Below are 13,840 nucleotides of genomic sequence, written 5' to 3' on the forward strand. Positions count from 1 at the left end.
CCAAGGAATGGAATTTTATCTTATTTATTTTTTTAATTTTATTTATTTATTTATTTATTTAAAGTAGGCTCCACACCCAATCTGGGGCTTGAACTCACGACCCCAAGACCAAGAGTTGCATGCTCCACATCCTAAGCCAGCCAGGCACTCCAAGGAATGGAATTTTAAATTTTATTTAATTGATATATCTTTATTGTGGTAAAATATACATGGCATAAATTTTACCATCTTAACCATTTTTTAAAAAGGTGTTATTTATTTATTTGAGAGAGAGAAGGAGAGAGCACAAGCAGGGGGAGAGGCAGAGGGAGAAGCAGACTCCCCACTGAGCAGGGAGCCCAACATGGAGCTTGATCCCAGGACCCTGGGATCATGACCTGAGCCGAAGGCAGATGCTTAACCGACTGAGCCACCCAGGTGCCCCTCATTTTAACCATTTTTAAGTGTATAGTTCAGCAACATTACCTACATTCATGTTGTTTGCATCCATCACCACCACCCATCTCCAAAATCCCTCCATTTTCCCAAACTGAAACTGTCCCATTAAATACTAACTCCCCATTTCACACCCACCCCCAGCTCCTAGCAACCACCATTCCACTTTCTGTCTCTATGAATTTGACTACACTATGTATCTCGTATAAGTGAAATCAAACAATATTTGTTCTTTTGTGTCTGGCTTATTTCACTTAGCACAATGTCTTCAAGGTTCATGCATGCTGTAGTATGTGTCAGAATTTCATTCCTTTCTGAGGCTGGATAATATTCTATTGTATGTATAGATCACATTTTATTTACCCATTCTTGCATTGATGGACATTTGGGTTGTTTCCACCTTTTGTCTATTATGAATAATTCTGCTGTGGACACTGGTGTAAAAATACCTGTTCAAGTATTTAATTTTAATTAATTTTTTTATAAAGATTTTTATTTATTTATTTGAGAGAGAGAGGATGATAGACAGCATGAGAGGGAGGAGGGTCAGAGGGAGAAGCAGACTCCCTGCTGAGCAGGGAGCCCGATGTGGGACTCGATCCTGGGACTCCAGGATCACGACCTGAACCGAAGGCAGTTGCTTAACCAACTGAGCCATCCAAGCACCCTAATTTTAATTAATTTTAAATTGAAATAGCCACATGCGTCCAGTGGCTACCATATTGGACAGTTCTAGACCTTTTCAGTGGACAGAGCTAAGAAATAAATTTTTTATTATTTATTTACTTATAGAGAGAGAGTGTGCGTGCAAGCAGGGGCAGAAGGGCAGAGGGAGAGGGAGAGAGAGAATTCTAAGCAGGCTCCACGTGCAGCATGGAGCTGGACCGGGGCTCCATCTCACAACCCTGAGATCATGACGAGCCGAAATCAAGAGTCTGAGGCTTAACCGACTGAGCCACCCAGGCACCCGAGAAATACATTTTTTTAAATTCTATTAATTCATACTAGTATTTCCCATTCACACCCAAGATTACAGTTTTAAACTTATTTTATATTTCTATCTCTTCTCTCAAGGTGAAAATGTTGGTTCCTAATATTACCATACTACGTATTTGCTATACCTCACTTCATGCAATTCCAGAAGGGCAATAGCAACATTTCTACTAAGACCAGGACTACGGCAAACAATTTGAGCTTTACAGCTGTTTTTGCCCTTACTAGTTAAGTACAATCAGATTGTTGGGTTTTAAAGTCACTTGAATTCTTTTCTGTAAGGTTAAGCCACCAACCTGACATGCAGTTGGGTTCGTTGCTTTCATTTTGTTTCCAATTTTTAGGAATTGATTTATTTTTGGCTTTGTATTCACACAGTTCCATAGCCAAAGAGACAAGCACATTTAGAGAAATCTAATTTCTCCATGCAACTCACCTTCCTGACCCTGGTTGGGAACTATTTTTATGTTACTTTTTGATGTAGGAAAATACACATGTATGTTCTTATTGCCTCTGCCCCTTCTTAGCAAGATACCATACACACTGTTCTACAACTTTTTTTTTTCTTAACAATAGGTTTTGAAGATCACTCCAGGCAGAACATGGGAACAGTCCTCGTATCTTCAGAGCTGCTCCGCTGGACGGCTGTTCCTGGTGAACAAGGCGCTGTTTGCAGGCCTCTGCTAGCCTTCCCTTCTGCAGTGGAAAGTGCATGGATGGTTAATACGGAAAGGCCCAGAGAGGCAAAGCTGGTAAGGAAGAAGCCTGGTCGTGCGGGTGGGGTGGGAGCGGAGAAGTACGATTCCTGTTAGAGAAGCTGTCGTGGGCTCCTACGGGCCCTTAGTTCTGCTCCTCGGGTCCAGCCTTCCGAGCGGGGAGAAGACCCGCAGGCCACCAGCGGCCGATGACCGCGGAGGTGCGCGCTGCCCCCGGCTCCCCGGCACGGTTCCCAGCGTTGCCGTGCTTCCTGCAAGGCTTGGTGGCTCCTGAAGGGTGGTCTTCCCAGCACAGAACCAGAGCACTTCCTGGACCTCGCGTGGCACCAGGAGGCACGGGTCCGAGCCAGCGCGTGGCAGCAGGGCCAGCCACCCTGCGAGTCAGGTGCAGGCAGCGGGCGCGGGCTCCGCAGGGCAGGGCTGGCCGCACACGCCCGTGTCCCCGCGGGGCCTGGTGCGAGGGGCCCTTCGTCACAGCCCCACGGCTGCGCGGCAAGCTCACCCTCCGCGGCCAGGTAGGTCGCCTGATGAGAGAGGAGGGCAGGGGCTACGGAATGACGGCGACACCGGGGCCGCTGGGGAGGACGGGGCCGCGCCCGCTCTCCTGCCACACACGGCGGGGGGCAAGCCCGACCTTATGCGAGCGCACCTGCTTTCTCGCGTTGACAACCAACCTGAACTTGAGCCTGCTTGGCCCCCCCCCCCCCCCCGGCGACGACCCCGGCGCGCCTCCGCGTCCCCTGAGCCCCGGGACCCCCTCCGGGACCCTCTGCCCGGCCGCACTGCGCCTGCGCGGGGGGCGCGCCGGCCCGAACCACCGCCCGAGCAGGGGTGCGTGCGGCGCGCCAGCCTCCCCGCCCCGTGGAGCCGCCCGTTGCCAGGGAACCGCCCGCCGCCGACGCCGCCGACGCGGTTGTCTGGGAGCCCCCGGAGGAGCCTCGGCGACCCGCAGCGGCCCGCACAGAGGTGGGGCGGTCCGCCCCGGAGCCCCCGGCCCGGCTCAACGCGCTCCGCCCAGGTCCTGCCAGGCACGCACCTGCTGCAGTGGGTCTCGCCCCGGTGGGTTTCGGGGTCCCCGCCCCTCGGGGTCGTGCGCCGGCTCTGCACGCCGGCTGGGGGGAGCCCGGCTGGGGGGCCCATGGGACGAAGGGCGCCCCAAGTCCTCCCCACTGGGCTTTTCTTTCTTAAGTTTACTTTTTTAAAGATTTTATTTATTAGAGAGAGAGAGAACGAGCGGGGGGGGGGAGCAGCAGAGGGAGAGAGAGAAGCAGGCTCCCCACTGGGCAGGGAGCCCGATGCGGGGCCGGGTCGCAGGACCCCGGGACCATGACCTGAGCGGAAGGCAGACGCTTAACCGACTGAGCCACCCAGGCGCCCCCATTGGGTTTTTCAAGGGTTAACCCAGTTTGGGCAGTGGAGGGGCCCTGCTGTGTTTTCCCATCAGCGGCTACTCCTCTCCTCGCAGCCTTCGCTGAGCATCTGCGCTGAGCCAGGTGCTGCGCCAGGTACTGAGCAGGCCCGCTCCGCTCCGCCAGGCGCCAGGAGTCCCCGCCCAGGTGCGCCCTGCAGGTGGACGCGCGCGCATCCACGCACACGGCGCACAGGTTGGTTTAAGGGGAAAAAATAATAGAGATGATAGATAGATAGATAGATAGATAGATAGATAGATAGATAGATAGATAGATAGATGATAGATAGATAGATTAGATAGATAGATAGATAGATAGATAGATAGATAGATGATAGATAGATGATAGATTAGATAGATAGAGAAAGCAAGAAAGAGAGAAAGAGAAAAGAACATCAGTAGCAACTACCCAAGTCAGGAAATAGAACCGTGTCAACACCGCAAAGCTCAGCCCTCCCCTCCCTTGCTGCCCGCCAGCCTCCCTCACCCCCAGGACCCGGGACTGGCTGTTGTGATTCTAATTTCCTTGCTTTTCTTTAGGTGTACTATGTGTGTACGCATTCCTAAACAACATAATTAAGTTTTGCTGGTTTTTAAACTTCGTATAAATGGAATAGTACTGTATATATTCTTTTTTAATTTTTGAAACAACCCCAAGTTTACATAAAAATTGCAAGTTCGGCTCCAAAAATCTTCTTTTCCTGAAGCATTTGGTAATAAATCGCTTACGTGATGCATCCTGACTGCGCCCCACGGTGCAGGGACGTTCTCCCACGTGACCGCAGGATGGCCATCAAAGACAGGACAGTCACATGGACGTGTCACCACCACTGGTCCTCAGCCCCAGTTAAGCGTGTTTTGGCAGTCGATCCCATAAAGTCGCAAAAGCAAAAGGACCCCGTCTGGGATCACGCATTGCACTCTGTGATCGTTGTGTTTCTTTAATCTCCAGCCCCCAACATTCCCCAGCCTGTCCTGGGCTTTCATGACGGCACCTTTGATGGCTGCAGGCGGGTTTGTAGAAAGCTGTTCCGTGTGGGCTTGTCTGATGTTTCCCCAAGATGAGATTTGCGTTATGCATCCTTGGCAGGAAAGTCACAGAATTTATGCACCACTCTCTGCTCCTTCCACCCTGTCAGGTGGCTCACGGTGGCCCATTTGTCACATTACCGCTGATGTTTGCCTTGATCGCTGAATTAAAGCGGTGTCTGCCACCGTCTGCATTGGGAAGTTACTTTTTCCCTTTGTAATGTACACGTATTTTGTCAGGAGATACTTTGAAGCTACGTGGCCATGTCATCCCTCCGAGGCTGGAGCTGGGTGGCTCCCAGTGGACACTCCCCCACACACCCTGCTTGGGCTCTGATGCCCTCCACAGGGCAGCCCTCCTGCTCGGGCCTGACATCCAGCTCTGGCATCCCCCTCAGCAGTCAGGCCCCAACACCCCCGTCTGGGCCGCTGTGGACCCTGCTTCACCTGCCGCGTCTGGGGCACCTGCTCTGAAGGTGGAGGGAAGGGCAAGGGCAGCGTATGTGCTTTTGCACCTCCTTCCCTGTCAGTCCTGTTGGTGCAGCCGCAGCACGGCCCGTGGTGGTGGATCGTTCGTGTTACCCCAGAGCACTCCAGGGGAGGAATCCTGCGGCTGCTGCCATCCTGCTGTGGGTTTCCGGACTTGCTGCCGTTCCGAGCATTGCCACTCTGGGGGTCCCGTTATGTGTCCCGATGCCTGAGCATGTTATGCGTTGAATTGTGTTTCTTCAAGGAGAAAACATAATAGGCTGAGCCTAATCCCCAGGATCTCAGAATGCGACCTCATTTGGAAATAGGGTCATTGGGGATGTCATTCGTTAAGATGAGGTCCTATGACAGGTGTCTTTATTTGGACGTAGATGTGTGCACAGGGAGAACATCATATGAAAGTTGGAGTTAGCTTGCCACAAGCCAGGGGACTGTTGGAACCTTGGAGGGAGGCCTGGAACATCCTCTAGCCCCGCACTTCAGGGGAGCATGGCCCTGCCACCACCTCGATGGCAGATCCCCGGCCTCCAGAAGTGTGAGAGAATAGCTTTCTGTTGCCCTGAGACACCCAGTGTGTCCCATTGGCGGTGGTAACCCCAGGACGCTACCACAGCATCTAAGAGTGTCCATAGGACGCACACCCAGGAGCGGAACCGCGGAGTCAGAGAGAACGGGAGGCAGAATAATGCCCCCCAGAGGTGTCCATGACCTAATCCTCGGAACTCGGGGATATGTTAGAAGATGTGGCAGGGGAATTCAGGTTGTTAGCCGGGGGTTTGAGCTGGGGAGATGATCCTGGATTATCCAGGTGTGCCCAGTGCAACCACAGGGTCCTCAGAAGTGGAACCGGGAGGCCGGAGAGAGAGAGTCAGAGAGCCCCAGGCTAGGACGGTAGCTCACACTGCTGGATTTGATGGTGGTAGAATGGGGCCTTGAGCCAAAGAGTGTGGGTGACCTCCAGAAAGGAATGTGGCCCTGCACACACCTGGATTTTAACCCAGTGAGACTCATTTCAGAATCTGACCATCAGAATCATAAGGTAATAAATCTGCTAAGTCACTGGGTTTGCGGTCACTTGTGACAGCAGTAATGGGAAAGTAATACAGAGGTGTATACGTTTTAACTTTACTTTTTTAAAAAAAGATTTTATTTATTTATTTGGGGGGCAGACTCCCCATTGAGCAGGTCGATCCCAGGACCCCGGGATCATGACCTGAGCCGAAGGCAGACGCTTCACCGACTGAGCCCCCCAGGCGCCCTCCAGGCGCCAAAAATTGTGGTTTTAATTTGCATTTCTCTAATTACAAATGAGGTTGGGCAATTTTTGTTTATTACCAACAAATCATTTCTCATCCAAAGCAGGAGCCTGGTTAAGACTTAAAGGGAGCACCGTCAATACTGCCGGGAGAGCAGGCGTGCCTTGGGGCCCACGGACACCCCGGGCGCGTGGCTGCCGCACTTCCTGCCGTGGGGTAGTTCTGTGGTGTGAAGTGCGCGGGAGTCTCGCCGCTTTGCCACAAGGCTGCCCACCTTTGTTGGTTCGTGGGTAGTCCTTACGTGGTCGGGACGGCAGCCCTGTTGGGTAACGTGTCGAATGTCTTCTGGTTTGTAACTTTAACTCTCCCTCGGGTGTCCTCTGAACAAAAGTTTTTAATTTAAATGTACGTGACCGTCTGCTGGCTTTTCCTCTCGTGGCTGATGTTTTCAGTGTCCTGCGTAGGAAACCCTGACGCCGTGAAGCTGCCCACCCCCCACCATCCACCGCAGCCAAGTTTCGCTCTTCCCGAGGGACCGAGTCCCTGCAGGAAGGCCAGTTCCTCAGCCCGTGACTGAGGTGTCCACCCTTGCCCGGGTGACACACACACACACACACACACACACACTCCTGCTGGATTTGGGGGGTTAGTGAATCTGCAGAGCAATTTGGAGAGAATCGGCGTCTTGACAGCACTGAGTCTCCAGTACTTGAGCCTTTATTTGTTTATATTAGCTTTATTCTTTTTTTGCACGTTTACTGTGGAAACGTGCGATCTCAGAAAGGTAGAGAAGGTGGTGACGGGGCCTCGCGGATACCGTGTGGCCCACCTGCTGCTCCTCGCTTGCGGGTTCTGGTTGATGCAGTTTAAAGAAAAGCCCAGGTGTGATGTTTTTACCTGTAACTACAGCTCTAACAGGTGAAGACTCACTTTTAGCATAACTGCGAAATCATTATCAACCCCAACAAAATGAACATGAATTTCTTAATAAAATCTAATACCAATCTGGGTTCATTTTGCCACATCATCTCAAAAATGTCTTCTACGGTTGCTCCCTTGAATCAGGGTCCAAACAGGACCCCACACCGCAGGTGGCTGACTTGTTTCTTAAAGCCCTTCTGGTTTAAAGCAGCCTCCCTGTCTCTCTTCTCTGCCGTGACATCCATTTCTTGAAGTTTCTGGATCATTTGTTCCATTTATGTATATTGAGGCCTCCTTTAATGTCCCCCAGGGAGGCTCCAGCATTTTCTCCGGAGAGGTTCTGCACATCTTTGGTTGTCTGTTCTTACGTACTTCAGATTTATTGACGTGACTGTAAATACACAGCATCTCTTCCAAATCTCATTTTCCCATCTGTTCTGATAAATGGGAATACATTTGGTTTTTATGACTGAACTTAATATCTAGCGACATTACTAAATCGTCTCAATAACTGTGGATATCTGTGTGCCCATTTGGATTTTCTACACACACAGTCATGTGATCTGAAAATATTTCCATTTCTGAGCGCCTTTTGTTCCCTTTTAGCGGGTTCTGGCTGGGAGCCCTGGGCAACGCTGAGTGGAAGCGAATATCCTTGTTTTGTTCTCAGTCCTGCAGGCACGCTTTTCATGGTTAGGAGGACACATGACGCTTCCTGCAAACAGCCTTTCCACATTAACGAAGTCCGTGTCTAGTAGAAGATCGCGAAGTCTTTTTAAAAAGCCTGAGTATGGGCGCCTGGGTGGCTCAGTCGTTAAGCGTCTGCCTTCAGCTCAGGTCATGATCCCGGGGTCCTGGGATCGAGCCCCGCATCGGGCTCCCTGCTCGGCGGGAAGCCTGCTTCTCCCTCTCTCACTCCCCCTGCTTGTGTTCCCTCTCTCGCTGTCTCTCTATCAAAACAAATAAATAAAATCTTAAAAAAAAATAAAAAATAAAAAGCCTGAGTAGGATGTTGAATTTTATCAATACTTTTTCCCACATTGATCGAGTTGATCACGTAATTCCCTTCCTTTGGTCTGTCGCCGTGGTGAATTAAGCTGATTTCTAATGCTAAACCAGCCCAGGGGATCCTGAGGTTTCACCCACGTGCCGCTGCGGGATTCGGTCTGGGGATGCTTCACCCTGCATTGGCATGAGCCATGCGAGCCGCGAGTCTCTCTCCATTTGCTCTGTCCAGCTTTGGTGACAAAGGTGACGTGAGCTCAGGAAATACGTCAGGGAGCTGGCCTTCTGCTCCTGCTTCCTGCACCTCCCGGGTTTCCCGGAACTCGGCAGGGAAGCCTCTTCGCCCCGAGCTCCCATTGCAGGAATGTCTCTGACTGTCCATTGAGTTTCTTTTATGCTTATGGGATTCTTTAAGTTTTTTCTTTTCTTCAAACAATGTTGACTAGTAATATTTTTCTAGTAACTTGTCCATTGTCTAAATTTTCAAATTTATTGGCATAAAGTTGTTGATTGACTTTTTCACTTTTTAATGTTTCATGAGATATTCGTCAGTTTTATAAATCTTTTAAAAATACAAGCTTCTGGTTTTCAGGAGCTCTCTCTCACGTTTGTTTTTGTTGCATGAATTTCTAATCTTTTTAATCGTCTCTCTTCCACTTTCTTTGGGTTTCTTTTGCAGTTCTTTGTGTAACTGCTTGAACTGGCTTGTTGAGCACATTTACTGCTACCCTTTTCCTGATAGGCACAGTCGGGGCCGCAAGTCGGCTGGGCTCCAGCTGCCCAGCAGGTTGTCAGGCGCTCTGGTCATTATAACTCAGGTCCAAGTCTTGTATCATTTCCACGATGGCTTTTCCTTTGACCCATGGGTTATTTAGAAGTATGTTTCTTAGGGGCACCTGGGTGGCTCACTCAGTTAAAGCTGCGACTGTTGATTTCAGCTGAAGTCATGATCTCAGGGTCACGGGATCAAGCCCCGAGTTGGGCTCCATGCTCAGCAGGGCGTCTGCCTGGGATTCTCTCTCTCTCTCCCTCTGTCCCTCCCCCTGCCCATACCCTCCCTCTCTCTCTAAAATAAATAAATCTTTTCTAAAAAAAGTATATTTCTTAGTAGTTCTCAAAAAGTAGTTCTCTATTACTGATTTGGGCCGATGGCTTTTGGTCAGAGAACAAGGTTTTTAGCATTGTTTTTATTGAGGAATAACTGACATACAATGTTGTGTTCATTTCAGGTGGACACCATAGTGATTTGATATTTATCTACCTTATGAAATCGTTACCATGATAAGTCCTGTCACCATCTGTCACCATACAAAGTCATCAGGACATAATTGACTATGTTCCCTACTCTGTACAAAGCTGTGTATCATTCCAGTCCTTTGAAATTGATGGAGACCTGCTTTGGGCCAGGAGATGGCTTCTGTAAATGTTCTGTGTTTGCTTTTAGGGAGCACTGAAAATTCTGTAGCTGTCATGTTCCAGATATGCCTGTCAGTTCCTTTTGTTAATGATGTTGTCTAAATGTATGTCATTGATGACTTATTTTATCTGGTTTTGTTATCAGTTCCTGAGAGAGGTGTGTTAAAATTTCCCATGAGAGTCTGTATTTTGACCTTTTCCTTGTTCTGTCCATCTTTGCTTTGGTTACTTTGTGACTATGTTAGTGAATGCACGTGGATTTAAAATTGTTGCATCTTCCTGGGGAGCTGAACATCTGGTTAGGAGGCTCTTTATTGCTGTTGCCCCTTTTTGCCTCAAGTGTTTTGTGTGTTTCTAGATAACTCCACCAGCTTCCTATTTACAGTTTCTACCCAGTGCATCTTTTTCTGACTTTTAAAATGCAGTGCTTCCATACAGTTAGATTTTTTGGTTGTTGTTATTGGTCTTTTCATCCCATTTAAAAAGAGACTTTTTTTTTTTTTTTTTTACCTTGGCCATTTAAACCATTTATATTCTTGCCTTCACTTAGATTTTGACCCGAAGATTTCTTATTTTCTAGTCAATTCTTCGAGGTTCTTAAGACAATTAAAAACAATTTAACCAGCATTTCTGCTTATTTTTAGTGTGATGGCTGGCACACTGGACAGCCACACTGCCAAAACCAGAAATGAAGTTCCAGCTGCTTCTTAAGCATGTTTTAGCAAATCTCTGTTTTTTATTCTACTTCACCCCCCCTTCAGAGACACCCAGTTCTGGGGCCTTTCATTGGCTGATGCTACACCGAGGGGTTTCGTGGTCCAAGTTTCTCTCATGGAGGGTCAGTCCGCGCCTCCGCCTGCTGGGGCGATATCATCTCACACTTCCCAGCTTCTGTTTTGTTCGAACTATGTCTTCTGCTGTTTGCCTTGTCCTTACAGATTCATGTGTTGGAAGAACTGAATCCTTCTGCTGTTGTTTTAGTGAGAATTTAAGAGGGATCAGAGGCCACCTGCTGGAACTACCGTTATTAACTGGACATTGAAAGTGTGGGTGGTTTAGGGGCACCTGGCTGGCTCAGTCAGTGGAGCGGTGACTCTTTTTTCTTTCTTTCTTTCTTCTTCTTTTTTTTTTTTTAGAGAGAGGGGGGTGGGGAGGGGCAGAGAGAGAGAATCTTAAGCTGACTCCATGCCCAGCGCAGAGCCGGACATGGGGCTTGATCTCACAACTATGAGATCATGACCTGAGCCAAAATCAAGAACCTGAGGCTTAACCAATTGCACCACCCAGGTGCCCCGGGACTCTTGACCTCTGGGTTGTGAATTCAAGCCCCATGTTGGGTGTAGAGATTACTTAAAAATAAAATCTTTAAAAAAAAAGTATATGTGGTTTAATGTAGTTGTTTTAAATGAAACTGTGATGTTCCACCTCTTATCAGACAGTCATTCATTGGGGGGTCAATTAAACTACATCATCATGAGCACATGGAGTTCATGGGCACGAAGCAGAACAGATTCGACCACTTTATGAATATCTTCTGAAAGCTCTGCCATTCACGGACCAGCAAGTTAATAGACTTTTTCAAGTAGGAGGAACATTGTTGGCATTTTACAAGATGCCTTAAAATTCTGTCTCTCGGAATTGTAACGCATGATTGTTTCTTTGTAGCATTTTTAAAGAATTACTAGCATTGAGTTATTAATGATTTATCCAGGAAACATTATTAGGCTTTGAAAATATTTTTCAGGGAATTATTCTGAAGTAATTGTTAAATTAAGCAATGAAAAACAAATTCATCTACAATTTTAGCATCTCCTACATACTATTGACATTCCATACTAAGTTCTACACAGAAAAGCTCCTAACATTCCCAAAATGATAACTAAAGTGTAATGAATATTCTAAAATTTCTTAAGAATTGCTTTTGAGGGGTTCCTGGGTGGCTCAGTCTGTTAAGCGTCTGCCTTCCGCTCAGGTCATGATCCCAGAACCCTGGGATCGAGTCCCACATTTCTCTTTCTCCCTCTGCCCCTCTCCCTGCTCGTGCTCTCTGTCTCTCAAATAAATAAATAAAATCTTAAAAAAAAAAAGAATTGCCTTTGAACTGTACTGTAACATACATCACATTCTATACCACGCACACATCTTAAATATTCACTTGGATGAGTTTGGTAATTATATACACCTATGTAGCCACCTCTCCAAACAAGGCCTAGAACATCCCCCACCCCCGTGTTCCTCATGCCCCCACCCCATTCCCTGCCTTTAACCCAGAAACCACTATCGCTGACGATTAGTTTTGCCTGCATTTGGGTTTCCTTGTTCTCTTTTGTGTCTGTCTGGCTTCCTGCACCTGGCATAATGTTTCTGAGATCCATCTACATGTTTGTGTGGATCAGCTTCATTCTGTCTTGTTACTGAGCAGTGTTCCATTCTCACACTGATGGACACTTGTGTTGTTTCCAGTTGGGGGCTCTATGAGTAAGGTTGCTATAAACATTCATGTACAAGATTTTTTTTAAGGACATATTTTTGTTTCTCTTGGGCACATACCTTGAGTAGGATTTCTGGGTCCCACGGTAAGTCTATGTCAATAACATTTAGTGTTATGACTTAATATCTGTATTTTTGATTTTAGGCATTCTAATAGGTGTGCAGCAGTATCTCATTGTGGTTTTACTTCACATTTCCCCCGTGACTAATGCTGCTGCACGCAGTTTCACAAGCTTATTGGCCATTTGTGTATCTTCCCTTACCATGTCTGTCCTAAAATTTCTGTGCCTTTTCAGTTGGAGTTCGGACTTTATTTATTTATTTATTTATTTTTAAAGATTTTATTTGACAGAGAGAGAGAGACAGCAAGAGAGGGAACACAAGCAGGGGGAGTGGGAGAGGGAGAAGCAGGCTTCCCGCAGAGTAGGGAGCCTGATGCGGGGCTCGATCCCAGGACCCTGGGATCATGACCTGAGCTGAAGGCAGACGCTTAACGACTGAGCCACCCAGGTGCCCCGGAGTTTGGACTTTATATTGTTGATATTTAGGGGCTCTTTATATATTCTGGATATAAGACTGTTGTCAGGTTTATGTGCTGCAAATGATTTTTCCTAAGCTGTGGCTTATCCATTTTTTTAATGTCTTTTTATAAGAGAAATTATTAATTCTTATGAAATCTAATATTTATGTTTTTTTTAAACTATGACCTTATTCATCTATATCTGTAATAATTTTTTTTGTAGATAATTTCTGCTTCCCAAGATGGAAGAAGATGCTAGCCTATTTCCTAAGAAGGAGCTTTTGGACAATGTCCCGCTTGTGGAAAATGGTAATAAGGTCTTTTCACAAATAACAGGTGTTTCAGCAACAATGAAGATAAATGATGTGCTTCATAGTTTCCCTTAATTCCTTTTCTTCAGAAAGACTACATATTTTAAGCTTATATTTTTTTCTCAAAGAGGGAGCTTATATTTTTCTGCCTTTAGTTGAAAGAAAGATAAATTATGGCTGAGAATCTTGAAAGTGGCAGAACACAATTTTCTAGTTCTAACATCTTTATTGAGAAATATGATGCCATTTTTATCCCAATCCTTTGAATATGACCTATTTTTGTTTTCTTTCCCTGAAAGCTGTTAGATTAAAAAAAATCACTGATAATCTCAAATTTTTCTAAGATATGCTTTGATTTGGGCTAGTGCTGGCATCAGGCAGGACAATCCAACCTGGACTAATTTCCTTGGTCCTCCATTTAACCCCAGCATGGCTCCTTTCTCAGTACTGAAGTGAGGTTTAATGAGGCATGGTGATGTGAGGTGAGGTTATGTGAGGTATTGTGAGGTGAGGCAAGGTGACGTGATACGAGGTATGGTGAGGTGGGGTGAGGTGATCAAGTGAGATGTGTTGAGGTGTGATGTGGTGAGATGAGGTGAGGTGTGGTGAAGTATAGTGAGATGAGGTGAGATGAGTTATGGTATTGTGAGGTGTGATGAAGGGAGGAGTGATGAGGAGAGCTGATGTGAGGTGTGGTGAGGTTAGTGAGGTGAGGTGAGATGATGAGGTGTGGTATGGCATGGTATGGTGATGTGAGCTGAGGTGAGATATGGTGTGGTGAGGTGAGCGGGGTTGAAGTGAGGTGACCTGAGGTGACATGAGGTGCAGTATGGTTTGTGGTATTGTGAGGG

At 47.3% G+C, this 13,840-nt stretch overlaps 1 protein-coding gene across 1 annotated transcript in view; it reads left to right on the top strand.

Annotated features, from left to right (window-relative positions):
* Nucleotides 1-1,362: 1,362 nt before the first annotated feature.
* Nucleotides 1,363-13,840, top strand: part of CFAP74 (cilia and flagella associated protein 74) — a 67,083-nt gene continuing 54,605 nt past the window's right edge. The window contains exons 1-2 of the mRNA XM_032395383.1: nt 1,363-2,180; nt 12,902-12,987. Of these exons, the coding sequence (XP_032251274.1) occupies nt 12,921-12,987 (67 nt within the window). The 5' untranslated portion in view covers nt 1,363-2,180; nt 12,902-12,920. The remainder of the gene's footprint in view (nt 2,181-12,901; nt 12,988-13,840) is intronic.

Source organism: Phoca vitulina, unplaced genomic scaffold (assembly GCF_004348235.1).
Source record: "Phoca vitulina isolate PV1807 unplaced genomic scaffold, GSC_HSeal_1.0 scaffold2, whole genome shotgun sequence".
Lineage (NCBI taxonomy): Eukaryota > Metazoa > Chordata > Mammalia > Carnivora > Phocidae > Phoca > Phoca vitulina.